This window comes from Vulpes vulpes, chromosome 15 (assembly GCF_048418805.1).
Source record: "Vulpes vulpes isolate BD-2025 chromosome 15, VulVul3, whole genome shotgun sequence".
NCBI lineage: Eukaryota > Metazoa > Chordata > Mammalia > Carnivora > Canidae > Vulpes > Vulpes vulpes.
In genome coordinates, this window is record NC_132794.1 from 101959844 (window position 1) to 101987748 (window position 27905).

Genomic DNA, 27905 nt, shown 5'->3' on the forward strand with positions numbered 1-27905 from the left:
CCAGGAGAGCATAGATCCCTTCTAAATGGAGCTCTCAGGAGTCAACTGCAACTAAAGCCTTGAGGAGAGGAATCCAGGTCCAGCTTCGGCCAGAAGTCTGAACCTTTTGTGTGAAAATTTCCATTTCTTAAAGGTTTGCGGTTAATTCACTCTGCAGACCAAACAGACTGCCTCTGCAGGGCAGATCCAGCCAACCGGCCCCCATTCGTGGCCACAGGGCAAATCATAGAATGCCCAACTCAGAAGGGAGCTAAGAGGTCAACTAGCTCAAACTCTTGATGGAGGAAGAAGCCACAGCCCAGAGGAGCCAAGGGACCTAATGATGACGCATAACTAGTTAGGACAGCCAGTAGCCACAACCGGAAGGACAAAGGACAGACGCTGGCTGTGCATCATTGGTGACGGGGTGGGGTGACCCCCCCCCCCCCAGCCCCACCACATGTTCTCCCACTTACTTCGCTCTGCAGCGAGTTCGCATACACTGAATGTGCGAGGCTGATATCGTCTTCCAAGCTCCGGGAGCCAAGCATCTGCCCTTTCATTTTCTCAAATGCCTCTTTGTATTTGTACTAAAGGGAAAGAGAGCGGGAGAGAGTAACAGCTCGGGGACAAGGGACAGGGAATGGGAGAGGTGGGTATTGGGCGAAAATGTTTTGTTCTTTTGACAGTGACTGGGTGAGTTGAAAGAAAACGCGCGGGAGTCGTCAAAAGGCCTATTCTTTCATATGCAAGACTCCCAATGACTAAAGGGCTGGATATGAAGTGGCAGGACACGTTAGCACTTGGGCGGCCCACGCTGGAGGAAGGTGGGTGCATTGTTAACAGTCTCTGCCCGTGGACTTGCTTTAGGAAAGCGCCTGGTGGAGGGTGCATTTCATCTGCCCAGGGTCCGGAGTTACAGTCCGGCATTGGGCTTTGTACCCCGGCCAGGGGATTTTTTTTGTTGTCTGGTCTGTTCTTTCTCGCTGGTCGTTATCAGATTGCCCTAACGCAGTCATTTGGGAAAGCAGAGGATGGTATCCACAGGCAAAAGAAGAAGGCAGGGGTTAGGGGCAAAAGGAGTAAAAATTGGTTAGTATTAAACATTGACACAGTAATGGAGGTGGATGCTCACATCACTTATGATTTCGCCAGAAGCCTTTGCTGCCTGGAACGGAATGGCATCCAACCTCAGTTTATAGCCACCGTCCCGAAGTTTGCTCCAGGATTCCTTATAACGTGTCTGTTGGGAAGATGTGGACAAATAAAGACCTTCACGTGACCTGGTGGTTCTGAAACTGCCTTTGCTGAGATGGCGATCTACCGTGTTGTTGGGTTTTCTCCCCACCCTGCCTCACCCCCAGTGGGAGTTTGAAATCACTGTGTCTTAGCAAAAACCAAGAGTTGGATCCTGCCTGGCGCCCACCTATAGGAGGGAGAGCCTTCTGGGGAGGACTCTTTGGAGTCAGAGAGACCCAGATTTCTTCTGAGCAGCAAGCTGAGTGGAAGAAGCAGGGATGAGACGGAGTGTGCAGAGCTGTTTGCATAACATGAAGAGAACTCAACTTTCTCTATCGAAGAACAGGAAAGGGGGGGAGTTGCTGATCAAGATCTCTCCTTGGCATAGCCCCTGGATACCCTCACCTATATTCTGGTGCTCCCATATCTCAGCCCCACAGCACAAACGCCCCTGTACAAAGGCAGTTTTCCCCGTCTCATTCTTGTAAATGAGCTTGACTCTTCCCCAGGACTGCCTACCTAATCTGCAGAGCTCTATGCAAATGAAAATGTGGGGTCCCCTATTCAAAAATATTACAAATTTCAAGATGGTGACAGTGGAGCATTAGACTGAGCTCCAGGACCTTCGGAGTACAGGCTGCTTGTGAGCACAGGCTGTTGTGCACTGCCCAGGTCCCCTGATCTCCTCTAATTAAAACCAGTGCCCCTCCCAACAGCCTCACCTCACTGATATTCATAGCATTCAGCTTGGCCAGCAGGACTTCAGGGAGGTCGGCTGTCTGAGTGTAATGATGCTTTATATTTTCTCCTTGTTCCCTGTATAACCTCTGTGGATGAAGAAAGGTTTTGTATTAGACCCAGGAGGCTCCTCCATGTAGCCATCAGCCAAGTCACACTCCAGGAGACAAGGGTGGGGTGGCTCCCACCTCCCCGTAGAGACAGGATCCTGAGCACCTCTACCTAGATCTCACAGCCAGCACAGTGACATGTGCTTCATTCCCTCCGTAGTCCTATTCCCAGCTCAGAACATGACAGGCTGAAACTTGCCTCTCAGCGAATATTCCACTTGTAGTATCTGCTGACATGGGTGTCAGTTAGGAAAACGAGGTCTAGTTAACACTTAGTAATTTTATTATTAACTGTAAACCCTGAGAGGGCATCGAAACTCAGAGGCATGAGAGATGGCTCTTCCACCGGTGACGTTTGCCCCGGATCTACTTCAATCCCTGTTGCCTTCCCCCATCTCGAGAATTCTTGTGCTAATCAGTGTCTACTCGGTGGGTCTGGGGTGCTAGTCACCCAGAACTCTGATCTGGGTTCATGACATCCTCGTAGTGATGACACATGAAGTTGGCATCGGCCACCGGAGAAAGTTTCTAAACCGGGCTTTTCCATCCTAAATCTTATTAGTGTGTCCAAGTTTCTGCGTATCACAGCAGTGCCCCCTAGAGTTGGTTAGGGTAAGGAAGAAGCAGGTGTTTTCCTTCCTAGGAAAGTTCTTGGTTTGACCATCTGTGTTTCTCAGAATTCAATTTGCTTCTGATGGGCCACTCATCAAGAAATTATAAATCCCGAAACCCGTAAGTGTGTAAATCATCCCATAAATATTCTGACAGGCACCCGGGACATTTCCAAACGCCTGTTGAATCAGGCACAACTAGAATAATTTATTCAATCAGGAAACAAGAGAGATAATTTTGAACCCCACCTCCACCCCCCACCCCAGTCAAGATTTGGAAATTTTCTTCATGGCAAGTTGAATGGTTTGAAGATATTTATAAGGCGTGACTGCCCTGTACAAAGATCTGTGGGCCTCTCTCAGTAGAATCAGCCAAACGGAGTTAATCCATGTCCTAACGTGAGTTTTTATGGGATCTCATCATTCAATTTAGTCTCCAACGCACGCTGTGCCATGAGGGCAAAAGGCCAGATCTCAGTTTCACATTATAAAGGGAATATGGAAAATGACTTCAAAGTTAGTCTAATGTACACAAGACCCAAATCATTTTCAAAGTCTTTGGGGGGAATTCAGAGAGCAAGAATTCCTGCCCTTGGGTCCCAAGGAGCCCTGGCAGGGCTGAGTCTTCCAATTACCAAGAATTTTTGCCCTAAAAGTTCCAATTCTGAAAACAACACTTTAAAACAAAAAGGAGGGGGAGGCCCCACCACGGACAAATCTTGAAGACATGCAAATGGGAAGACATGAGAGCATGGGGGCGGCGGGGTGGCGGAGCCCCACTTGGCATCCGAAGAGCACTAACACCCCATTTGCATCCTAATGAGGAAGCACCCCCGCTAAGGTGTGCCTCGGCAAAAGGACGAGAAGTTCCTTCATCCTTAGAACAACAGAAGGAGCAAGGCAAGAACCCCTCAGCTTCAATCGCAGTGTTGAAAGAAGAGCCCACTCTTAGAGTCATAATGTATATATATTATCACTTACATCCACTGCTTGGGTATAACTAATTCTGGCCTGGACCATCTCCGGAGTGTCTTTAATACTGGTAAACTTCAAAGCATCTGGATGCTGACGGTACTTCTTCTGTTGAGCAGAAAAAGATCAAAGCTGTGAATTTTGTGCTGCTCTTTCATGCCATTTGAAAGGGAAAATCATAGGTTGCTTGAGATTAGAGTGAATTTGTGAACATAATTATTATTCGGCTTCCTCCATCTTTATATCCTAGGTGCCTTCAGGTTAATATTTGTTTCAATTTAAGAATAACCTCATGTCAATTAACATTAAAGTATTTCTACCTGGTGCAAAGAAAACATCGCAAAATTAGGTTATACCAGTAAAATACTGGGGGATGCACACTTAGGAAAGGATTCTTTTTATAGGCTTCAAATACTGTGTCAGAGTTGTTTACATATCTTAGTTTGGGTCTCCCAAGCAAGAAGGAAGTTACATTTATCAACTAAGCTTCCTGTTTTCCTTCCCCAAAAGGACGTGGCAGAGATTATCACGGTCAAAAGCCCTGCATTTAACAGTCAGTGATATAACTATTCAGTCACTTTGGAGCCCGGTTTAGTTAACATAAGCAAGAATTCTTTAAAATGTCACAATAACTAGAAGAAGAGTGCTATTATTGAAAGGAGAGATCATACATTTTGAAAGTGGGGGAAAAAAAGAATTACAAAGAATTCAAATGTTGGCAAAGACCTAGATACCAATTCTGATCCTAAAAGTCATGCTTAAATTAATTCCTGTTTTTTTTTTAATCCAAATACATTTCCAGGAGACTAGAACAGTTGCTATCTTAATGGAATTACGAAGCGTATCTTTCCTCAAATCGAATAATTATTTTATGAGCACTTCCTCATTTATCAGGTTCAATTTTTGTAGGTTGCATTGTTTAAAGAAGACACGGTTCATAATGCAGCCATCTCTGTTCTGTCCCCTGTTTTTATAAATAAAGTTTTATTGGAACACAGCCGTGTTCATTCATTTACGTGGTAACCTACAGTTGTTTTCATGCTGCAGTGGCAAAGTTGAGGAGCTGCAATAGAAACGTGTGGCCCACAAAGCTGCAACAGAAACCCGATATTTACTATCTGGTCCATGACAAAAAAGAAGAAAAAAAAAAAAGATTTGCTGGCTCCTGCTTTAAGTGACAGGCATGTATGCATTTGTGTCTCTTTCCACAGTGTGTTGTGGCATTGTCTGAAAATTAAGAGGTCAGTCAATTTGATGCTAAACTGGAAATGTGCCAAACTGAAGTGAGACGATTGGGGAAAGTTGCTGAAAGATTTTCTTGCCTTACTGAAGTTGGAGAACTGGTGTGAAGCATAGAAGATAAGCAAATTTGCTGAGGAGGTTTGTAAAATGAGGTGGAAAATTAAGCCCACCATGGGATAAATAGTTCTAGAAAGATCCCTTGGATGCCAAACTTAGATGAAGGAATCATCTTGAAGTCTAAATTGTGTGTATAATTTATTTTTCACATCCTTTTATGGGTGGGCCCAATGAGAGTTTAGGATCATGAGTCCTCAAACCTAGATGTTTGCCCCTGCAAGTTTCTCAAAATCATCCTTTTAAAAGGACCTTTTCCTCAATCAGACTGAACTACATAAGGCAAAGCCACTGAGCCCCCAGGAATTTCTGAGCCTTGTGTGTTAACTAAGATTCCTAAAAGTTAAGCCAGTCAGAGTGATCCCACTTTTGGAAACAGCTATGTGACATGTCAGGTTAACTATTCTCCTGTGAGAAAACATCAACACTGGGCAAGTGTGTTGGAAAAACCAACTTAGGTGTTTCTTTCTGTTTTGTCCACGCATTCAGTAAGAAAATCTTCTCACAACAGTGTCCCAGGAGGTTTATAACTAAGGCTACAATCTTCTGGGGCTACAGCCTGGTGGTTTCCACCCCGCCTAGAAAAGTCTAGAAAGACCAGGTTACTCTGAAGGCAACTAAAAAATTTCTCACTTGCCTTCTGAGCAGATATGTACGAACAGAGGGGGATGCGAGTTGTTGGAGGATGCGCAGCCTCTCTGTGAGCATGAGGCAAGGACAGCTCCCTGGTGTACCTAGACCAGTGGCTCTCCACCTTTTGGCAGGATCCGGAGACATTTTTAGTTGTCACAACTGGAGGGGGGTGCTACTGGCATCTAGAAGGTAGAGGTCAGGGGTGCTGCCAAACATCCCTCAAGACTCAGGACAGCAGCCCCGCCATCCAAGAGTTTTCAAAATGTCAATAGTTCTGAGATTGAGGAACTCTGATCTAGTCTTTCAATGACCCGTTTAATGAAACTCTCCTAAAGTGTGAGCAGAATGCTCTTTTTAACACACCATGATGCCTTAGGGTCCAGCTAGGGTGGCTGCAAGTAGACAGGAGTGAGATTTAAATAGAAGTTAGACACCCTCAACAGGAGAGGCCCGAGCCACGTGCCCCACACCACGTGAATATTCAAAAACTGTTTACACTGTGGCAGAAAGAGAGAGGGAGAAAATGTGCATAAAGTCACAAAAGAGCTTTCTGGGTGCAATAAATGTATCTTTTCATCATCTCTCCCTTGTTGCTTCATTAAAAAGGTAAGTTGGTGGGTAGCAATTGAGCTCTTTTGGATTGTCATTACTATTCATAATATCATTTGTCACCCACTTTGTTTTTGCCAGGGCTCTATGGGCCCCTACTGGTGTGTGTTTGGTATGCAGTCTCCCTCTAATTACCAGCCCTAGTCTGGGTTTCCAGGCCTTTCATGTAGCTTTGCCTTTTTCCTTTGCCTTTTGAGTGGAAATTATTTTAATTTTATACAGAAATGCCACACGCCTAGTGCAGCCAGGCCTGTTGCACGCTGTCAGGAAATCTCACCTCGCTAATGAGTTCTCCTGCCTTCTTCGCCTGCTCCACATTTAATGACCCGGTGGCGACCCAGCCCGTGCCTTTCATCCACTTCACATCTGCCCTGTATTGGTTCTGACAAAGGAGAGAGAGAGGAAAAAAAAAGGCAGGCCATTGTTGGTGCGCAGACATTTAAAGCGCTATTAACGGCGCCCAGATGTCGCCTTGGTGCCAGCTGAGTCAAATTAGATGCCACTTTTGTCTTATCCGTTCCTGTACAGTCACAGGTAGAGCTCCAAAATGTCAATTAATTTCCCCTGTAATTGGAGCGTCCCGCTGCCGGTGGCGTGAGGCCCCGCCCAGCAGCACCAGGGCTGGAGCGGGCTGGGCCCATCCACCTGGTCCCTCATTAGGGACGCGCGTCTACCTCGGCAAGAGGAGCGTCCTCATTGTCTGCTTCCCCCGTTTTCTTGTTTAAAATGACAAGCAGGGGAGAAGAAAATGAGAATTCACAACAGAACCCAGGTGGGGAGCTATTTGAGGGAATTTCACAAGACAGCCAAGGCTTCCCACCGAGAGCCCGATTCCTCCCCATGCACCTCCTAGGTGCTGGGCAGGGAGGGGGTGAGGGATGTCTCCTTTCTTTACTTGCCCTCGAAGGAGTCGTTTTCATGGAAAGCCATTTAAATGGACACTTCTCGGAAACTAACGTATCACCCATCTATCCGCAAACAGCTCGATCAGGAAGGATGGGTCTACACTGCCCTCCCGACCCCACTCTCCATGTGGAACAGCCTGGCCACAGCTGACCCGCCTTTGCCTTTGCAGCTCACCCACTTTCTTGCCTTTGCAGCTCACCCACTTTCTTGTACAAGCGTCAACTGAAGGCAGAGGGGGAAACTGAGCCAGGTGGGGCATACAGGGAGAAAGGGGAGAGGCCGCTCAGGTGAGCGTGCTGCTCCTTCTGAAAAGGGACTGCTAAGGTTGGAAGGAGGATGGGAGATGCTCTCCCAGAACAGGCCACAGTTCAGAATGTCACAAATACACCGCCCCACCCCCTGCCACCCCTGCAGTAAAGGAAACGGGGAAAATATAGATGGAACAAATTCCAAGGAGAAGAAAGCCGGTTTGTGATTTTCTGGGTGGTGGTAGAGAGTCTGAAGTGGGCAGAGTTTGAATAAAATTTGAACTGCCCAGAACACTAAGATGCGTCCACCCTGGGATCCAGAAACAGGTATCTCGATGTGTAAAATATTGTGTGGGGGCAGTGGGGGCTTGGGCAAACCGTCGCGGGGATGCTAGCGCACATGCACACGTGCACATACGGAGCTTACCTCACTCTGTAAACCGTATGCCTTCTTGGCCCATTCCACCTTCATGTCGGTGGGCAAAGCGGTGAACTGATGAGATGCCGTCTTGTAGCCTATGTCTGTGGCTAAATGCTGAGCCTTGCGGGCATGCACAAGGTGGATCATGTCCAGGGAGACGTGGCACTGGGATCTGGTGTCCTCGAACCCCTTCTTGTACTCGAGTTCACTCTGCAGCTTGGACATTAGCAGCGAGTGGCTCATTTGTGAATCCCCCTGGGCATCCTTCGCTCCAATGAGCTTACCTCGGGACCTCTCGTAATCTTCCTTGTACTTCACCTAAACCGGAGGAAGAGGGCAGGGTACATTCGCATCTCCTAAAGGCATCGTTCACTTTCCAACCAAAGGCAGGAAAGTTCAAACAAAGCCATAGGACAGAATGTTACTAGAATTACTGTCAAGAGTTTACCTCCTATCATCAAACAGTGAAATAAAACCTTACTCCTTATTTCCCTTTTCACCTCAGCTGCCAGTCAGCTTAGAGCTAAACTGAATGCTCATCTATGGCAACTATCTTTTCCCAAGTTCTTGGTGACATTCTGTCTCTTGTCTGTATCACTCAACCCCATTTTTTTCTGGATTTATTTTTAAGTGGCCCATTGCTTTCATGAAAGCCATATAAATGCCTTCCTGGGAACAGTGAAGGCCTCATAAGCAAAAAGTAGTCACGAAACAAAAGAGATGCAGGATGGCCAAAATACAATTGCTGTTTGAGAAAGGGGCTCAAATCATCAGTATGTAGGAGTATGGAAAGCACAAGGGAGCATACTGGCTTGGAAAAAGACGTGAGGCCGAGGGGAATGGGGATCAGAAGAAAAAAAAAAATACGGAAATGCTTTAAAAACTGTAACAGGACGCCAGCATGTGGTATCTTTTTCAACATCATCAGGAGACCCGGGCTCTCCTCTCCGCTGTGCCAACTGACAACAGGATCAACACCTGGCACCATGTATGGAACACAAACCAGGCCCCTCAAAGTGCGTCTGCTGACCAGTGCTGACCAGTGCTGGTTTGTGAGCTCTTACCAGATGAGGAGATAAGGAGCTTCTGTCAGAAGGTACATCAAGTGCATCACCAAGCCACTGTTTAATTCAGCTGATATCTCCGTATATTTATAGAAAGAAATATATTTGTGTGTGCATATATTGTGGAAGCCAGACCGTCTTGGTGGAGTGAGTGGACGTGGCCCAACGTTCTGGCCTACGCTTTCTATCTCACATCACACTCCCAACAGCTGGCACTGGACTGCAGAAGCTTGCTACTCATCAATTTTTTCACTTCCTCCTAATCGCTTTGCAACCGCTGAATTACCAATGACTTAATAGAGATTGTGAAAGGTTACACAAGCTTCCCAGAGCCACAATGCTAATAGGGGACGGAGTGAGGATTTTATCCAAGGCCCATCTGATACCAGAGCCTTGTACTCTTAGTCGTGGACAGGCCACAGCATCTTTAGTCCTGGAATGTCTCTGGGCATCAGTTTGTCTGTCAAATAAGCCATTTAGATTACTAGTCATGCTACTACTAGTAGTAAAGCTTCCTCACCTACCGAAAGCCAACGTGTGGCAAGCAGTGTGCTCGGCACTCACGTGGCTACCTCATTGCAAAGTGGCCATCGGTCCCCCCACTTCACAGATTGGACGCTGAGGCTCAGAGAGACCAAGGACCTGCACAAATCCTTTCTGACTCTCCCAGATGGATAAGGGCAGGATTCGTGGCCATGCTGTACAAGTTGAACACTGACTCACCTCGCTCGCCAGGTCCCTGTTGGCTTTGGCTGCCAGGAAGCCCAAGGAGTCCAGACGCAGCTCAAAACCTTTTGCCTTCTGGTTTTCCCAGCTGCTCTTATACAGTTTCTGAGGAGATGTAGGAGAGAAGAGATCACCCTCCTGTGGGAGAGCTTCCCTAGCTTCTGTGATGCTCTCTTGTGGAGGCAAACACTCATTGTGTCCCTCCACAGCAACCTGGTAGCCTGAATACCACCAGACCTCACTTTTCCTGCCTCGGGGCCTCAGGAAACACAGGACTTCAGCCAAAAGAAGCAGAATTCGAACTCCAGAGACCGTGAAAAATACTAGGAGTCTTCATGGAGGTCTCAAATACATGTCAGCCGTCGAATAACAGTGCAAAACGCACAGCAGATGTCTGAAAGGTCTGTTCCCCACGTCTGCCCACACACCCAGCCTAGCCCAGCTGCTACTGCATTTAAAGCTACTACAGGGATCCCTGGGTGGCCCAGCGGTTTGGCGCCTGCCTTTGGCCCAGGGCGCGATCCTGGAGACCCGGGATCGAATCCCACGTCGGGCTCCCGGTGCATGGAGCCTGCTTCTCCCTCTGCCTGTGTCTCTGCCTCTCTCTCTCTCTCTCTCTCTCTGTGTGACTATCATAAATAAATAAAAATTTTAAAAAAATAAATAAATAAATAAAGCTACTACATTCCTTGGTCCTCCACCCTCAGCCTCTAGACCACCTGGGTCTGTCTGTCCTTCCTGCCCCATTTCCTGTCCTGCCTCCACCTGCAGATTTCAAGTTCCTTCTGTGAGTCTCCCTTTCTTTCTCTGTATGTGAATCAATTTAGCCTCTGTTGCTCCTTACAGTTCTTCCCTCTACCTATTACTCAGACCAGGACTCCAAAGACCTGGGAGATGAGTGGGAGAGCTAAGGAAGGCCCCCCCCTGGAAAAGAGAGAAGAGGAAGTTGAGATCCTGCATGTTTTTGTGCCTAAGAGAGTAACAGCTACATTGCACACACTCCTTCCAGTGTTTTCTGTAGATGAGCTCATTGAGGCCTGGTGACAACCCAGTGAGACAGGGACTAGTAGTGTTCCCTTGATTTTACCAATGGGGCAACTGAACAAAGAATCTGTCCAAGGCCACACATCTAGTAAGTGGTAGACCCAAGAATCAAATCCAAGCAGTTTGGAATGAATATTCACTTCCTCCTATCAATACTCTAATGCTGTTCTAACTGCCTCCCTAGAATAACCAATGCCTTCTACCCTGTTATACAGTCAGTGGTTCAAGTGTCTCACCAGCTCGTTACTATGAAAGGTGATCCTTCCCTCCCCCTAAAACACTAGCCAGGAACAAGTTCTGCTAGACGAGTTATTTACAATGACCAGATGCGTGGACCCTCAGTTGACACACCAATATGGTGGGTGGGTTTTGTTGCCCAGGCGCCTACATGAGGAAGCAGAGCCTACAGCTTCCCACTCCCTCTTGCCGTACCTCACTGAGATTGGCGGCATTGGCTCGGGCCTGTAAGAAGAGAGGTTCATCTTTGCTGATGCTGTACTGATGGACAGACTGCTCATTTCCTGCCTTGTAGGCCACCTGTTAGGAGAGAGCACTGGGTCAGGAGCAGGTGGCAGGATGGGGTGGGTGGCATCACTGATGTGTCTTCAGATCTGCTTGGCATTTCTGTGGCTTGCACAGGAAGTCCATTACAAAACTACCAGACATTGGCCAGCAGAACACAGTAAAGGAGGTTTACAGCAGGAGGATTGAAGGCAGAAGGAGAGGCAGTGAGGAGCTGAGAGAAGAATGTGGCCAGGGGACTGACCTGAGAACACCTCCCAGGTGTCTGTCTTCACAATTCTCCCTCAAGAAGGCATCAACCTTCCTAAGCTGCTCCATCTACGCTATCCTTGGCCACAGGAAATAACCCTGAGCAGGCTCAGATGAGCACAGACTCCCCAAATGAGAAAAATAAGAAGCAGCTCCACCTCCCACACCCCCATCATCAATCCCAATGCATTCACAGGTACTGACAACCTGGAAAGTGAGCCATGACCCAAAAGACAGCATCAGTGAACATCTGCTTTGCAGAAATCTTACCACTCTGCTCTCTCTCCCCTTCCCTCTCACCCCCCAAACAGTGGCTATCTGCTGACTCTGAGCTCTGTTGATGGCACCCTTTCTGGCAAGGTACCCAGACCTTTAGGAAAGAAGGCCAGGAAGATCCAACTCTAGCACCTGCTCGGTACAGATGTGTCAAGCGTGCTGAATGCTGACGTGTCAATAAAGTACATGCTGTTTCATTGTCGTGCCACTCAGATTGGAGCCTAAGTCACCCTTCTCAAAAATAATTCTCTACTGGCTGCATAATTATGGAGTCTTTGATGAAGAGATAGGAGAGGGAGAAAAAAAGAAGGGAGTGGGCAATCCAGAAAGCCGAAAAGAATGTATCTGTCCATCACAACCAGTAGAGAAGGGATGTGAAGGAGGCAGGGAAAGAGGGGGTCCAGTTCCCACAGACAGCCTGGAGGCCCTGGGGAAAGCCAATGGGCTGGAAAGCTCCCTGGTTCCTGGATCGTGCCTGGGCAGCATCTGCTGTTGTCCCGGGATGCCCAGCCCATGACACAGCAGCATGATGGGGAAAGGGCCATTCAGGACTCACCCCGCTCTGCAGCTCCTGGCTCTTCTTGGCATGCTCCATCTGGGAGCTGTCGGTCACACTGGTGAACTTCAGCTCATCCACCCTCTGCCTGTAGTTTTTCTGTTTCCAAAGAAAAGGAACACTGTGGCATTAGGATTTGGCTGTCCCCACTGCCACACTGGTGCTTATATCCACACGCACGCTTTAGCCACTCAACCATCCTCTGGGGGGAAGTGCTCCAGTGGGGTCTGCAGCGTAGTAGGGCCCACACAGACCTGAGACCACCTGCTCTGGTGAGCTTCTCTTAGCTGCTGCCCCTGAATGAGGACCTGAATCTCTCCCCTCCCCAAATCCTATATGTTGCCTTGTGCCCTGGGATGTAACCATTTTACAAATCGATATCTGGCACAGGGAAGAGAGGTGGAGGGGACTTGGGCTTTACAACCAGGAAGACTGAGGCCAAATCTTGCTTCTGCCTCTTTCCAGTTTCGTGACCCTGGGTGCATCACTTAATCATCTGAGCCACTCTGGCCACAATGGTGGCAAAAAATAGCAGCTGTCCCACTGTGGCGTAGAGCAGAGCCTCTCGTGCTCTGCTTCCCATGAGCAGCATCCTTGGACACAGTGAGTGTTCCCATTAGCCATCACCATCATGCATGGTGCTGTCATGATCATCCAAGGAGCCTCAATGCTCTAAGGAGAGGAGATGCCAGGAGTCAGGGACAGGAGGAGGCTGGCCGTCAGGTGGGATTCACCTTCACAGTTTCTTAATGTTCCAGATCACTGAGGTCTTGCCCTCCTGGTGTCCCCATCTCACAGCCACCAAGGAACTGGCCAAATTTCAAATGTGCTAATTCTGTCTCCCTGCAGGGACTTCTTGTCCTTCCCGGAGGCTAGCTCCTCTGGCTTTTCCAATGGAGGTGCCAAAGCTGATGGGAAAGGCGCCAGCTGAGGATGGCTGACTGAAGCGAAAGCTTCCTGTGGTGGGGAGAGCAGAGAGGACCAAAACCCCAGGGCCGTCAGCAAGAGGGTCACAGATACCAAGTGAACCCAAAATAGAGTTTGGAATATTGAAGCATCCAAATTTCCTCCTTCAGGAAAAAAAAAATCCTAGGGAAAATATTCCAAGGAGACTTGTAATCTTCCTCTCTAGATCCAGTAGGTGGGATGGGAAAACTCCTTCACCACATAATTGAAGGAAGTCACATTACCCTCCCATGGTTGGAAATTCCCAATCATTCCAGACCCTGCATTGGTCAAGCCATAAGAACTCAGTGAGGAGCCAAGAATCCAGCCTGTACAGACACCATAGAAATATAAAACAGGATGCTATCTTCCTGGCCCCTGAGGAGCTTAAAGATTCGTGGACACAAGATGTCAGATGGGAATGGGAATTCCTAAGGATGAGGGTCAGCTGATTGCATCTCCTCTCCAAACCTTTATCCAAGACAAGTGGGGCTTGGTTGCTCCACCTGGAGCTTAGCAGGCCTGAAAAGAAGCTCTGTCATAGGAACCCTAAAACATTATTTGCTTTTCTCTACCTTCTTTGTGTCTATATTCTAACCTTCAGTGTGGAGAAAAGGATGGACAATGGAAAAATAAGAATAATTTACAAAATGTGCTTTGGAGATGCAATACCACGTCAGGGTCAGGAGCAGGGGCATTGGCCTGCACACAATGGGGACAGATCCCAGCTCTGCTACCCACTCAAAATGGGACTCTTGGTCTCTCTTTCCTCATTGAAATGAGGATATGAATAGGGTAGTAATAGTGTCTACTCATATAGGGCATTGTAAGCCCGACATGTATGTGAGCCCTACATATGTAAATGTACTTAGTACAGTCAATCAAGGACAGCAACAATTGTGTAATTATTGTCAGCCCATAAATGTCAGATAGATTATCACTATTAGTACCATTTGCAAGAGATATGCCGACTCAGCCCTCCTGGTCCTGAAACAAGAATTCCCCTTGAAGATCCCAAACAGAGTTCCTGAAATAGTCACACTTCCAAATGAAATGCCCTTCAAAAGTCCTCGTCTGCCTGCTGCCAAAGCCAGCTTCGCATGGTGTAAAGAGAAGCACAGGCTTAGAGCCACAGGGACTCTCTCACATTCTCTGTTTTACCCGAGAGGAAAGAGGATCAGAAAGCTCAAGTGTCTCGTCCGAAGTCTACTGCGAATTTAAGGTGTAGGTGTTGTGAGACTGCTGACCTCTGAGCATCAGGCTCTCGGATTCGGGAGCGTGGCAGACACATTTTCCCATGTGCTCAGGGACTGTGTCTGACCACCCGTCTAAATTATTCTTTGGATGCCACTGCTACTCTGCGTAAACTGGTAGGCTCTCACAGACAACCTGCCTGGGATGTGTAAGGGTGTGAAAGACTAATCAGTATGCACAACAGGTGCAAGATGAAGTACTCCTTGAAGTCAGGCTCAAAACAAGTGTGGGGCTTGGGGAGGCATTATCCGAGGAAAAGATGGCTCTTGGAGGCTCATGGGCTGAGAACCACTAGAAGCCTGGGCCCAAGCTCAGCTTACCTCGCTGGCCAGCTGGCCAGCCTTCTTGGCCTGTTCCAAATTGAGACTCCCCTCCGTCAGCCACCCGACTCCTTTCATCCATGCTAGGTCGGCCTTGTACTGCAGCTGCAAGGGAAAACCCAAGCTGTAATCGGACCCAGGGATGCAGCCGGGGCAAAGGTCATGGGTCACCCTTGCTCTTGCATTTGTTTTTCTGAAAGAACTGCCCACCTGCCCCGTTAAAATCAGGGGGGACTCTACTTGGGGGTGAAGACACTGAGCCCAGCTGGTAACCAGCAGAGCATGTTCTGGCTTAGTGCTGAAACACCACCACCTTACCACAGAGGGTTTTTCAGACTTTTTGATCAAAAATCTTATCTACCAACCTGCTAAATTTCCAAGATTCACTCACCATCTTCAAAACTTGCTTCCCCTTTGCTCATTGCCATTACCAGCACATCTTGACTCCTGCAATAGCTCGCAGTCCCAGTCCTCCAACGTCTAGCCTTCATTGTTTTGACTATATCTGTAGCTCTACCTCCCTACCTGTTCTCCATCCTCCCTGGGCCTGGCACCTCTCAGCAGTTCTTCCTAGCCCTCCAAGTTATGTAATAGACTTATGCACAGGTTCCAAATCACCCTCAAAATGTCACCGTACCCAACTGCAAGAGGTGCATGGGGAGAACCAGCAATGGGTGGGGGCTCACCTCGCTCTGGAGCCCATAGGCTTTCTTGGCCCACTGAGTCTTCATATCTTCAGGCAGTACAGTGTATTCATGCAGCTTTTTCCTGTAGTCCAGGTCACTGGCCAGAGCTTGGGCCTTCTTAGCATGCTTGATGTGCACCATATCCATGGGTAGGTGAAAGTGGGTCTTACTCTCTTCAAAGCCTTTCTTGTATTCAACCTTGAATGTATCAACAAGGCCCATTACTTGAAGTCTGATTTTACTTTAATCACTTTAGAAGTGATTTAAAGCACAGGAAAGAAGCCCAGGATTTCATGAGGAATTGGCAATGCCATTCATCTGTCAGGTATGACCCAATTTCCGGCTCTGTAAGGTAGCAGTGCTAGGGAGCTCCAGTTTCGCACTACTTTGTCTCTAGGAGAAATGCCTCTCACCAATACTAAGTCTTTTTATATGGCTGCTTCAGGAGGAGATGCTCTACTCAAGGTTTCTGTAGACAGAATAACAAAGCCTGGTCTCCAGAGTCAAATAAGCCTGAGTTCAAACCTGATCTATACTTTGCCACCTGGATAATCTCTGGAAAGTTACAACACCTCTCTAAGGGCTCATGTTCCTTAGGAGACTATTGTGATAAGCAAGCAAAATAGCTGAAACCTGCTTATTGTGAGGACTGGCATATAGCAAACACTTGATAAATGTTCACAATAAGGATGGCAATGATGATGGTGGTGATGGTGATAGTGGTGACCGTGATGATGGCAGTAATGATGGTGATGGTGGAGATATTGTTAATGGTTGTAGTGATGGTGATGGTGGTGGTGACAGTGGTGTTAATTATGATGGTGGTGATAGTGGATATGTGGTGATGGTGGTGGTGATGATGGTGATGGCAGTGATGATTGTGATAGTGGTGGTGATAATAGTGAATATGTGGTGATGGTGGTGGTGATGGTGGTTTGACGGTAGAGAAAAGTAGCATGTGATAGTAGAAGCAGTATGGTGCCAGTAAGTAAGAGTCCTAGGATCTAACCCTCTACCCTTCCACCTTTACCACTGACTACTATATGACTTTGGGCAAGGCACAATCTTTTTTGGCCCCAATTGCTCCAACAATAAAAAAGAAATATCATTTTGTTCTCTGCCTCAACTGAAGCCAAATTCTCAATGTCTCTGTATATTTCATGATTATGCACTTCCTAGAACTTGTTCTGTAGACACCTCCAAAATGGCAACCCAGATGCCAACACTCTTATTCTAGTCAAACCATGGCTGCTAAATGACTCATCAGGTAATTGGATCTGGCTGCACCATGGGAGCAGCATACACTGGCCTCCTACCTTGGAGCAGCAATTGTAAAGCTGAAACTCCGTGCTCATGTGTCCTTTTGGCCTGCTCAGCATTGGCAGGGAAGACCTGATCTGAAACCTTTCTACCCTAAGCTGGGGGAGCCCTGGTGGGACAGTATATATTTCAACTGGGAACTACTTTCTAGTCTGTGTGGGCTACTGAACCACACCTGCCCTCAACACAGCCACTCATCTGGAGCCCAGAACACTTTGGAGCCAGACTTAGACCTGTCTGCATAGGAGCCATCATCCACGAGCCAAAAGGAGTCAGACAGCCTCCAGAGAACAGAGTACTACAGAACACTGGACAGCTACCTGCCATGGCTGGCTCTTAGCTACATCCATCCAGCTCTGGACACACCCCCCAGAGACAGAGATCTGTGGTGGTGGAGACCTCCAAAATGATGCTGTCCTCCCCTACTCCACCCTGGATACATGCTACTTTTGAACCATGAGGCCTTAGGACCATATGGCCTTAGGAAAGCTGAAGGATCAGCCTGGGAACTTGTCTCTTCATTTAGTCCCTAATAAGACAATAAATGTGTTTTTAGAGGCCAAAAAAAAAAAAAAAAAAAAAAAAAAAAAAGTCCCTTGTAGAACTCTCCTTCTCCCCAAAAGATTTTCGTAAGTGATAATTAGCAGGGTTAATCCAGCCATTACAGTTGTTAACAAGCAGCATCATTTTGATTGGTTGGAGTTTAGATGCAAACAAACCGTTGTTTGCTAACCATTTTGAATATCAAGTGTATCCGGCCACAGGACTCATCCAGGACACTGCCACAACAAACGGATGCTTAGTGTCTAACTCTTCCCATATAATTAAGCTCCTCTGGGAAGGAACTTGTTATATGTTGTTCATTTTTACAGCCCCCGTGTCATACAGAGGATCTCACCCATAGTAGTTACTTGGTAAACATCTATGGAATAAATACATGTGGCCAGACAACTTCATATCTCGAGCTATAGATGCCAGTCATCTTTCGGGCCCACACTCCTCATCTACTTTAAAAACAAAAACAAAACAGTACAGGGGCTGTTGGGTGGCTCAGTTGGTTAAGTGTGTGCCTTCGATGCAGGTCATGATCTCCAGGTTCTGGGATAGAGCCCTGCTGAGCAGAGAGCCTGCTTCTCCCTCTCCCTCTTCCCCTCCCTCCCCCCCCCCCCATTCTCTCTCTCTCTCTCTCTCTCTCTCTTTCTCTCTCTCTCAAATAAATAAATAATTTTTTTTTTTAAAGAAAAGAAAAGAAAATTACACTTCAGCTAAGTAAAGTGGAACAAACTTCTGCAAGCTGGAAAGACATTGTAGGTGGAAGTCAGTAAAAAGATAAAGAAGTCCCAGATGAAGTAGGCCCTAGAATGACTCATAGCACAAGTCTGAGGAAAGGGTTGAGGGACAGGAAAGACGTTACCTCACTGCTCATCTTGGCCACTTGCAGAGAGTGCAGAAGCCTCGAGTCTGTAGTGCCCATGACTTTGCCTTTCGTTTTTTCATACTCTTCTTTATATTTAATCTTGGGAAAAAGAAGAAAGTCTACAGTGAGGGGAAGAAAAACTTTGCCAACTTGGGGGCTCTGGTATTTACTAGGCAATGGAAAGGATTCTTTTTTTTTTTTGGAAAGGATTCTTAAAACAACCTCCCGGTCTTTCAGGAACCCAGAAGATGAAAGTAGTGTGATGTTTACAACGTAAGCAGTCGTTATTTTTTCCGCAGGACCACTGACATTTTAGGAGAATCATTTCTTATACACCTCTGAGTTAATGAGAGAAAACCTACATTGCTAGCAAGCTCTCCAGAAGCTTTGGCGGCCAGCAAAGACATAGCATCCAGCTTCATCTCAAATCCTTTCCCCTTGGCCTTCTCCCAGCCTTCTTTATACTTAACCTGACAAACAGAAACACAGGTGAACAGGAGTCACAATCCATATTCCTGACCAAAGTTAAAAAGGCATTTTATTTTTTATTTTTTTATTTTTTTTTAATTAATTAATTAATTAATTTATTTATGACAGGAACACAGTGAGAGAGAGGCAGAGACACAGGCAGAGGGAGAAGCAAAGCAGGCTCCATGCACCGGGAGCCCGATGTGGGATTCGATCCCGGATCTCCAGGATCGCACCCTGGGCCAAAGGCAGGCGCCAAACCGCTGCGCCACCCAGGGATGTCCTAAAAAGGCATTTTAAAAGAACAACAACAGGGGTGCCTCGGTGGCCCAGTCGGTTAAACATCCAACTCTTGGCTTTGGAGGTCATGACCTCTGGTTGGTGAGATAGGCTCTGCACTGGCCACAGAGCCTACTTAGGATTCTCTCTCTCTCTCCCCCTCCCTTCCACTCCCCTCGAAACAACAATAACAAAGCTGGTTTCTTCATCTGTTTATAGACCAGAATCTTGGCTATTATTGCCAAAAAGGTAATAGCAATAATGAACACAGTGCATTGATCCCCGAGCTACAAGGCCATACTGGGCCAAGGTGATGGGACAGGACAAAAAGAAGAACCATGTATCCATCCTCGCTGTTGTTTCCTAATCATGAGACCTTGGGCCAAGCACATTACCTCTTTCAGCCTTACTTTGCCATTTGCAAAAAAAAATAAAAAACCAAAAACAACAACAAAAAACCTCCTATTACCTGTCTCAGGGTTGCTGTGGGGATAAATTGGATATAGAAAGTGAGCACAGATCCTAAGCTGGTAGAGATGTAAGCTATTGATGTTGGCTTGGTAACAACACCTACCGGTCACTGACCCTCCCTAAGTGCCTTCTATTCATCAACTGTCAATATTCACATTAGGCCTGTGCAGCTCAGAGTTGTCAATGACCTCACGTAGGTCACACGGTTTAAAAATGGCAGTGCCAGCGTCTGACCCAGGGCATTCTGATACCAAAGCCCATGCCACTGTGTCCCTGCCATAAATAGGTCCTCAGGGTTATGAGAACTGAATAATTCCATATGTAAGGTGCCTATCTCAGTGTGGAGCATAAAGCAGGTTGATGGTGATTCCTTTTTTTTTTCTCCTGCCCCCATCCTAACCACAGCCCTCTTGTGGCTCCAGGAAGAACCTAGTGATTAAAATTGATCTTAAAACTTAAATTTTCAGGGGGCCTGGGTGGCTCAGTTGGTTAAGTGTCTGCCTTCTGCTTAAGTTATGACCCCAAAGGCCTGGGATCAAGCCCCACGTCATGCTTCCTACTTGATGGAGAGTCTGCTTCCCCCTCTCCCCCAACCCCTGCTCTCTCTCACACTCTCTCTCTCAAATAAATACATAAAATCTTAAAAAAAATTTTTTTAAAAACCTTAAATTTTCTCTGCACAGCAAAGTAGCCATCAGAAGCCATCAGGATGACGATGATTATGATGATGGGGTATATGTGTGTGTTTAAGGGCATGCTCTCCACATGTTCATATAATAAGAATTAAATTCCCATGATCAATTTATCGTCAGTGAACAGCCACATGCCATGAAATAGCAAAATTCAAAACTATAACATAATAGGTGGCTTTGATGAACGTCTCTCACAAACAGAATAGCTCCTGCTTGTTGCACCTGATGCCCTCATCCTCACATTGGTTATATTAGCTCCACCATGTTCTCACCTCTATTGCTCGCTCACCTCACTAAATAGTTCAGCATTGGTTTTGGCCTTCACCAGCTGAGGTACATCCTGTGGCAAGGTGTAGTTCAACTTATTTTTCTCATAGTCAGCACGATAATTCACCTGTTGGATTTAAAATAAACCCACAGAGTAAATGCAAGGTTTTTAGATAGACAGAAGATGAATTCTGGAGGCAACGCTCTCTTTTTCACTTTCCCCGTGGGCTCACAGCTGAGAAGGAATTTCTGGAAAAGTCATTTGACAAGGAAGCCTGCCATTTTATGAATGTTTTAAATTAACTGTTTAAAGAGGTCAAATGAAAAAACAACTCAAAGGCACACCCAGAGTTGTGAGTTTATAAAAGATTTCCCTGTGGTTACTTTACCAACTCTCCTTGAAGCACTTGAGGGTAGAGAACTTAATTTTGGGTTTTTGTTTTTTGTTTTTTGTTTTTTTAACATGCTGCAGTGCTGAACAACTGGCTATATGCAGAATAGATACTCAAAAAGCAATTATCAAATGGCTACCCACATTGAAAAAAAGTCACCTTAAGTCACACAGAAAAAGAGTCAACCAGACATTATGTGATTCCCAGTGGAAAAATACAGTGTCATCCAGAAAGCATCCTTACCCTGAAATTGAACCTAAACCTGATCAAACCTATAGATCCAACTACTATTTTACAGGACATTTGGAGGCAAGTGGAACGCATGAAGCCCACACTGATATGCAGTGTGCAAAGCTCAAACTGTGGAAAACATAACCAGATAAATAATCCAGTTTCTCCAATAAACAACTTGCAAGAAAAGAAAAGAGATAAACAGCAAAACTTAAAGATGAAAAGAATCTTAAAGACATATCAACCAGTCACAAGCGTGGACTTCATTTGGATCCTGATTCAAACAAACTGTAAAATAAAATTATGACTTTATGAGATCACTATACTGTTAAATGTTAATAGGACACTAGTGATATTAAGAATTATTATTAGTTTTTTGGTGTGATATATTAAAACTGTATAAATATGTTTAAATTAAAATATATACATGTTTAAATTTTTTTGTATCTTTTTGAGATTCACCCTAAAGTATTGGCAGATTAAATTATATAATCTCTGGGATTTTCTCCAAAATAACATAGGAGGGGGAAGCAGATGGGCATACAGATGAAGCAAGACTGGCCATGAGTTCATAGTGGTTGAAACTGAGTGATGGATACATAGGGAATTCATTACACCATCCTTTCTACACTTAAATGTATTCAGAATTTACCATAATAAAAAGTTTAAATCGAATGGGGGTCATTTCATAGTTGTCATAAGGCATATGTCACCGTTAATGAACACCAAATCCTTGGGGAGCCAGATATCCAGGGGCCACAGAGCACTTGTGAATCCCCCACACCTGGCTGGGCAAGGTCAGGTCACTTACATGACTCAGTTGTTGGGCATTGATTTTGGCTTGGATAATCTGAGGGGTGTTGGTCACAGAGCTGTACTTCAACTTGTCGATGCTTTGCCTGTAGTTGACCTGGTTAAAAAAAAAAAAGTGCAAGAAGATGTCACCTGTACTTTTCTCTAAGATTTGCTTAGTTCCCTACCCCTAAGCCCAGCAGAGCTGTGATTCTCCAACTACTACAAAAAGGATCAAACATTCCAGTTGGAATCTTTAAGTCCACAGATTAAAAACAAAACAAAACAGTATGTTAAAGAGTGAGTGACTTGAACAGGCAGCTCATAGTGGAGGTCAACGAAACTGCCAGTGAGCACAGGAAAAGGTGCTCATCCACATTATTATTATTATTATGAATCAGAGAAATGCATACTAAAACTGCAATGAGACACCCCTGCACATTCGCCTGAAGAGTGAAAATTTAAACTGCTGACTATACCAAGGGCTGGCAAGGATGTGGAGCTGTGGAAACTCTAACAACACAGCTGGCGGAAGTGCGGGTTGGCACAGCCACTTTGGGAACCAATATGGCGCTTTGGCACACACGGATACCCGAAGTCTCCACAGTTCTATTCCTAGGTGCGTTCCCAAAGAAAACACTTGCACGAGGTCACTTTATAATAATTCAAGCTGCCTATCTATACTTAATGTACTTTTCTATATATGTTTTAAACCTCAAAAGAAAAGAAGTTTTTTAAAAAGGGAAAGAAAAATGAGAGACAGCAAGTCCCACTGATGCCACAGGCGTGTCTGAATGGGAGGCAAGGGCACATCAGTGGCTCTGCTTGAGGACAGTCTTAACATGTCTTCACCCTGTGCACCAGCCCCTGCCTGGCCCTCACTTCCACATTGCCAGAGTTCTTGAGAAAGGGGCTTGAAGCTTGGCACTGTCCTGGAAGAAGAAGGGTGGGTGGGTGGGTTCGAAGACAAGGAGGTAAGCCTCCAGCAGCCACCAATGCATGGACTCCCCAGTTTTCCACTATTTTAAGATACTGGGGGCTCATGGATTTTCTCCTTTGAAAATACAATTTGCCCCTCAGAGACCCAAGGATTATTAGCCATTTGCCCAAGAGAAGATCATCTTATTTTCCTCCAAGCAGGTCTAGGATCCACTGTAGAGAGAATGGGAACGTGAGCAGAGAGGTAAAGGGATATATCTGAAGGTGTGGAGGCAGGTAATAAGGGGGATGGGGAGGGGGTGTATATGAGCTGAGGGAGAGCCCCAGAGACCCATACAGGCAGAAGGGGGGCTGGACTGCAGACGAGTGAAGAGAAAGAATGTGAATGGTGGATGGCAAACAGCCTCTTCCACAATTTAACCAAAGTTGGCCCTACATCCAGATAAAGGAGGAAAAACAACTCACCCCTAATCCTGACCTTTCCTTCTGCCTCCATGGTCCCCTGTCAATTCATTCATTTGTTCATTCATTCATTCCTTCAACAAGCAGAGGCAGAGCATCTACTCTGTGCAGAGTGAGCAAACTCAGACACAGGCCTGTCCACACAGATATCTCAGTGGGGTCCTTGCTCCCAGGACCCCAAAGTGACCCAGGCACTTGGGATACCTGAGCCCCCCTGCCTACAGGTTCCAGGCTAGGCCCTTCCACCAGCTGTTCTCTGGCTTTGTTCACAGCTATCAGATCACTGAATGTCCACCTCCAGTCTTCATGCTTCTGTGTTATTGCCTGAAGCCCAGGACCCCCCACCCATACAATGGTGTCCCATACAATGTGGCAGCTTCTTTAGGGTAAGAACATCACACTCCTTTGCTACATCTCCACTATCTACTGCCATCTCTGCCCAGACCTCCACCTACCACCTCTGGCCATGCCCCTCTGGCCACTGGCTCTGCCTGCCACAGGGGCTCATGCCTGTGGCCACCACTACACTATCCTACCATTTGCCAGCTATGTAGAGTCTATCTGCCATTCTATCTGCCAGCTGCTACATCTTATTGCTGCCTCTGTGGGTGACAGCCCAGCTCAGGGAGTCTTTGTAGCCCAAAGGTCACAAAGTCAGTGACAGCCAGACAGACCACTCGCTAGGTACAAATGAAGCACTAGTCTGGGCTCAGTGTTTGGCCTCATTGGTGGGGAAATAGTAAGGAGTGGCAGGGACTGTGGTCAAGGGCAGCATCTGCTACTAAACTCTAGGAGATTGTTCTGGTCAAACAATGTGAGGTCCAGAGTGATCAGATTTTCCACTTACTCCAAAGAAACCAGAAATCCATATTATTAAGCCAACTCTTACAATTTTTAAATGCTGACAAACAGTTGAATATTTTTAAAACCCAGTGACCCATGTGAAATAGACCTAAGGGCCATTGTATCCTTCATCTTTTTCTTGTACTCACTCCATTCTTGCCTATCCCAGCATGGCCTAATAATAATCATCATGGCTTAAATACAGCACTTACTCTGTGTCTAGCACTATTTCAAGTGCTTCACACATCTTAATGCATTTAATCCAACCACCCTGTGGGTAGACACTCTGAGGCCCAGAGAACTGAGGTGATTTTCCCCAGGTCACCCAGCTAATGTCAGGATTCAAATTCTAGCACTCCACCTCCCAAGTGGCTCTCAACCTATACACTATATATCTGGTTTGCCAAAGCTAGTGTGCTTGGAACTATTACTTTCATTATACAGATGAACCAGGGGATCCCCCGTAGCCAGAGCTACCGCTGTTTAGACAGGGAAATATATTCTGGGTACAAACAAATGACTTATAAGTTAATTCCTCGAACAGGATCTAGGAAAAATAGAGTGGTCCTGACACCGGACGCAGGGTGTTTTGTTGGATTCAGAGATAAAGAACAGCATCGCTTTGTGCTTTTTTTTCATGGTTCAATGAGAGAAGTGTTTGCACATTCTGAGTTGTGGATATGGTTGGTGTATATAGAAAAAGTAGGAAAGATAAAGTCATTTCAATGTCAACCATTAATGAGATTAGAGTACACTGGCTTCCTGATGCATCAACTGAGAGGGGAAATTATCATCTCATAATAGTCTATTAGAGTTCAGAATTAAGCATGATAAAATGTCATGAAAACTGTATTTTTTAAAAGGCATATTCTTTCCCAATAAGTTTGCATTAAATATGTTGCAGAGCATAATTACTCTCCTCTGCGGGACATAATCAACAGTTTCCATGATTAATCACATCCTTGCAATATCACAGATGTTTGGCCATTGCTTCAATCTACTTTCTGAAGGAACTCTTTGCTGAGGATGGAGTCTCATTTTAATGTTAGTAGTGTTGAGAAAATCCATCTGAAGAGAATGCTCTCTAATTAAAGACCATGATTGTTTACTCAATTTCATAGCTATTTGACCACCTTTAGAGCTACCAGACAGAAAGACCAGAAATGCTCATGTAATGGATTCCCCAAACTTCCTGAATATTTAAGTCCCTACATCAGGGGTGGTTAACTCAAATTCACACAGGAGCCAGGAAGGGAAAGTAAAGGAGAAGAAGATAACACAGAGCAGCTGCCACTCAGTCCCAGCCAGTTGCTACCACACAGGAACTAGGGCTGCCGTTCCCAGAGTTTTAAGATTTTTCTAGAATAGGTGAAAATACGAATTTTTATATAAACTCCCCAAAGCTCCATATGTTGATCCAATTATGTTTTAAACACTATGCGGTCAAACTAAACACCTCTGCAACCTGGTCTTCCAGTTCAGAATTTCTCTCTGCTTCTAATTAATATCTTCTAATCTAGTCTGGTTTAATTCTTCTATCAGACTTGCCCAAGTAAGTAGGCTCTATTTCAGGTGCATAGTTTGATCCACAGCCTTACACAGACAAATGTAATAGCAACTCATGTTACAAGGGGAGTATAAAGTTGTAGGAATCTCTCTAGTTTGGATTGCCCTCTCAAGCATGACTGATGGAGTTTTAGAAAGGAAATAGCTTAAGTAGTCAAATGTAACCTTGGGTTTCATGAAGGTGATATGAGTAAGTCAACCCAGCCCAACTTCTTGGGAAAAGAAGAAGCAAAGCTTAGGCTCTTCGTATTCCTTGATTTCCCATCCTTCACTTTACTACATATTTGAAAAGCTCATTTCATTCATTAAGCTATCATCTGCCAAAGATTGTCCTTTGTTGTCCTGTAAACCACGTTAAACACTGAGGTGCCCAGAGGAACCCAATTTCACTCTCAGTCTGAGCAAAAGGGAGAGCAAGGTGAATTTACTGAGAGCAAAACCCAAGTCAGTGCTACTAGAGTCATGCTGATCCCAAAACAATGTGAAGGAAAGTTGCATTCAGTAAATGCATGTGGAATTACTTGTTAAATTACTGATTGGTTAGAGATAACCATCACTGACAAATAACTATGATATGAACTCAGTTCTAAACCACCTTAACTACTTTTTAAGAACACAGATGACTAATCTTTTTCTTCATGCTTTTCTGAATTTTCTAAATTTCCTGTAACAAACATATATAGTAAAAGTCTTATAATTAGAAAATAGTAAGTTTAATTAATTATACTTACTTCATTGGGACAAGGCAAACTATAAATAAAATCACCACTATAATAATCAAGAAATACATATACTTTCCCAAGTGCTCCTGAGAAAAAAAAATCAAGTCAATATTACCACTTCCTCTCAACTTACAGCCATTTTATTTTACTTCCTCTGGTCCCTTAATACGCTACATGCCAAAACTTTATTTTATTTTTTTTTTCAAAACTTTAAATAAAAAAAAGAAAGCTTATCACTGCTATAGAAGAATAACTTTAAATATGTACCAAACGGCAGATATATTCCACCAATTCCTAAAAGGAGAACTTGAACTGTAGGTTATTTTCAAGATAAAATCAGAGTTGTCCCCACCTGACATGGAAAATCTAAGTGTTTCCAAACATGCATGAATGAACTTCCCAGTGGAAGAGTTCCCCTTCTCAATCTCTTCCATGTGTTAGGAACTGTTGTTTCTGGTTTCTTTCCATCTTGCTACTTAAGAATCATTCCACAGGAAGAAGTGACAAGGAATAAAGCAGAAGGTGCAATTGGAATAGGACTTACATCTTTCAAGGGGACAAGTTTCATTGTTGTCTGGTAAGAGGGAGTAAGAGTGGCTGGGTAGTTGTAGTCCACAACATCGTGTTTATAATCAGCCTTGTAGGCAATCTAAAGCAGGGAGGAAAAAAAAAAATAAGAAAAAAGAAATGAGTCCCCACTTTCTTTTGACCTTGTCTGAATGTCACAGGAAATTCTTAAAAAGTAACCAGAAATAAAATTAATTCAGTTTCATCACCTCCAAGGAAAATTATGTTCACACTTTGCTTTTAATTAATTTGAATTCATCTTAATTAATCCAAAATTAGTTAACTTCCATCTGTAGCACATTTATTTTATCTTTCTTATTAATTATGGAACCCCTTATAGTTTTTATTAAAAAAGAAGCACTGGCACATGGATAGATGATGAAAGAGTTTCTTGGCCAACCCCCAGAAAACAAATGAAAAGTCAAGAGTCTTCAGAGTATTTAAATTTTTTTCTAAAAGTCAAATTTGACATTCTCAAGCAGAGGTAATTTGACATTTGTATGTTTTACTAATGAAATAGTTTTTTTTTTTAAGTGCCCCTTACCGCCAAGATTTACCACTTGGCATTTGCAAACTTGTCAACTGAACTGACAAAGTCAAGGGAAGATTAATAGATTACACGCTATGGGATCTGAACTATTTTGTTACCCTACTACCTTGACCAGTACTTGTCTATAGGAGGAGGTCTTCAATGAACACTACGATTACATAAGTGAACGAACCAATCAACTCCAAATAAATCACAAACACTTTGGAAATTTGAAGAATTTCAAGTAAGAATTATGCTAATCCATTTCTCATTTTTTCTCAGAAATGGAATATTTTTCTCACACTGGATCAGAGATAATATACCTAAGTACTCCTCAAGCCAGGGAAAGCTGAGATAAATAAATTGAAGCTTTTGAACATTTTCAAGGGTTCTACCCAGCTTTGGTTATATAGATTATGTTTAGAAGCTTTTATGGGTCAGTCTTTTTTTTTAATTATTTATTTATTTATTTATTTATGATAGA

At 45.0% G+C, this 27905-nt stretch overlaps 1 protein-coding gene across 8 annotated transcripts in view; it reads right to left on the reverse strand.

The window, feature by feature from the left end:
* The window catches only part of NRAP (nebulin related anchoring protein), a 71172-nt gene that overhangs the window by 23576 nt on the left and 19691 nt on the right, over window positions 1–27905 (reverse strand). For all 8 annotated transcript variants that reach the window (XM_072740083.1, XM_072740079.1, XM_072740077.1 and 5 more), the window contains 16 exons: window positions 26870–26974; window positions 21813–21911; window positions 20401–20505; window positions 18564–18671; window positions 18199–18300; window positions 15465–15662; window positions 14779–14883; window positions 12260–12358; window positions 11089–11193; window positions 9610–9717; window positions 7829–8140; window positions 6525–6629; window positions 3659–3757; window positions 1941–2045; window positions 1115–1222; window positions 456–569 (listed from right to left, as the gene is read on the reverse strand). In XM_072740083.1, coding sequence (XP_072596184.1) covers window positions 456–569; window positions 1115–1222; window positions 1941–2045; window positions 3659–3757; window positions 6525–6629; window positions 7829–8140; window positions 9610–9717; window positions 11089–11193; window positions 12260–12358; window positions 14779–14883; window positions 15465–15662; window positions 18199–18300; window positions 18564–18671; window positions 20401–20505; window positions 21813–21911; window positions 26870–26974 — 1977 coding nt within the window. The remainder of the gene's footprint in view (window positions 1–455; window positions 570–1114; window positions 1223–1940; window positions 2046–3658; window positions 3758–6524; window positions 6630–7828; window positions 8141–9609; window positions 9718–11088; window positions 11194–12259; window positions 12359–14778; window positions 14884–15464; window positions 15663–18198; window positions 18301–18563; window positions 18672–20400; window positions 20506–21812; window positions 21912–26869; window positions 26975–27905) is intronic.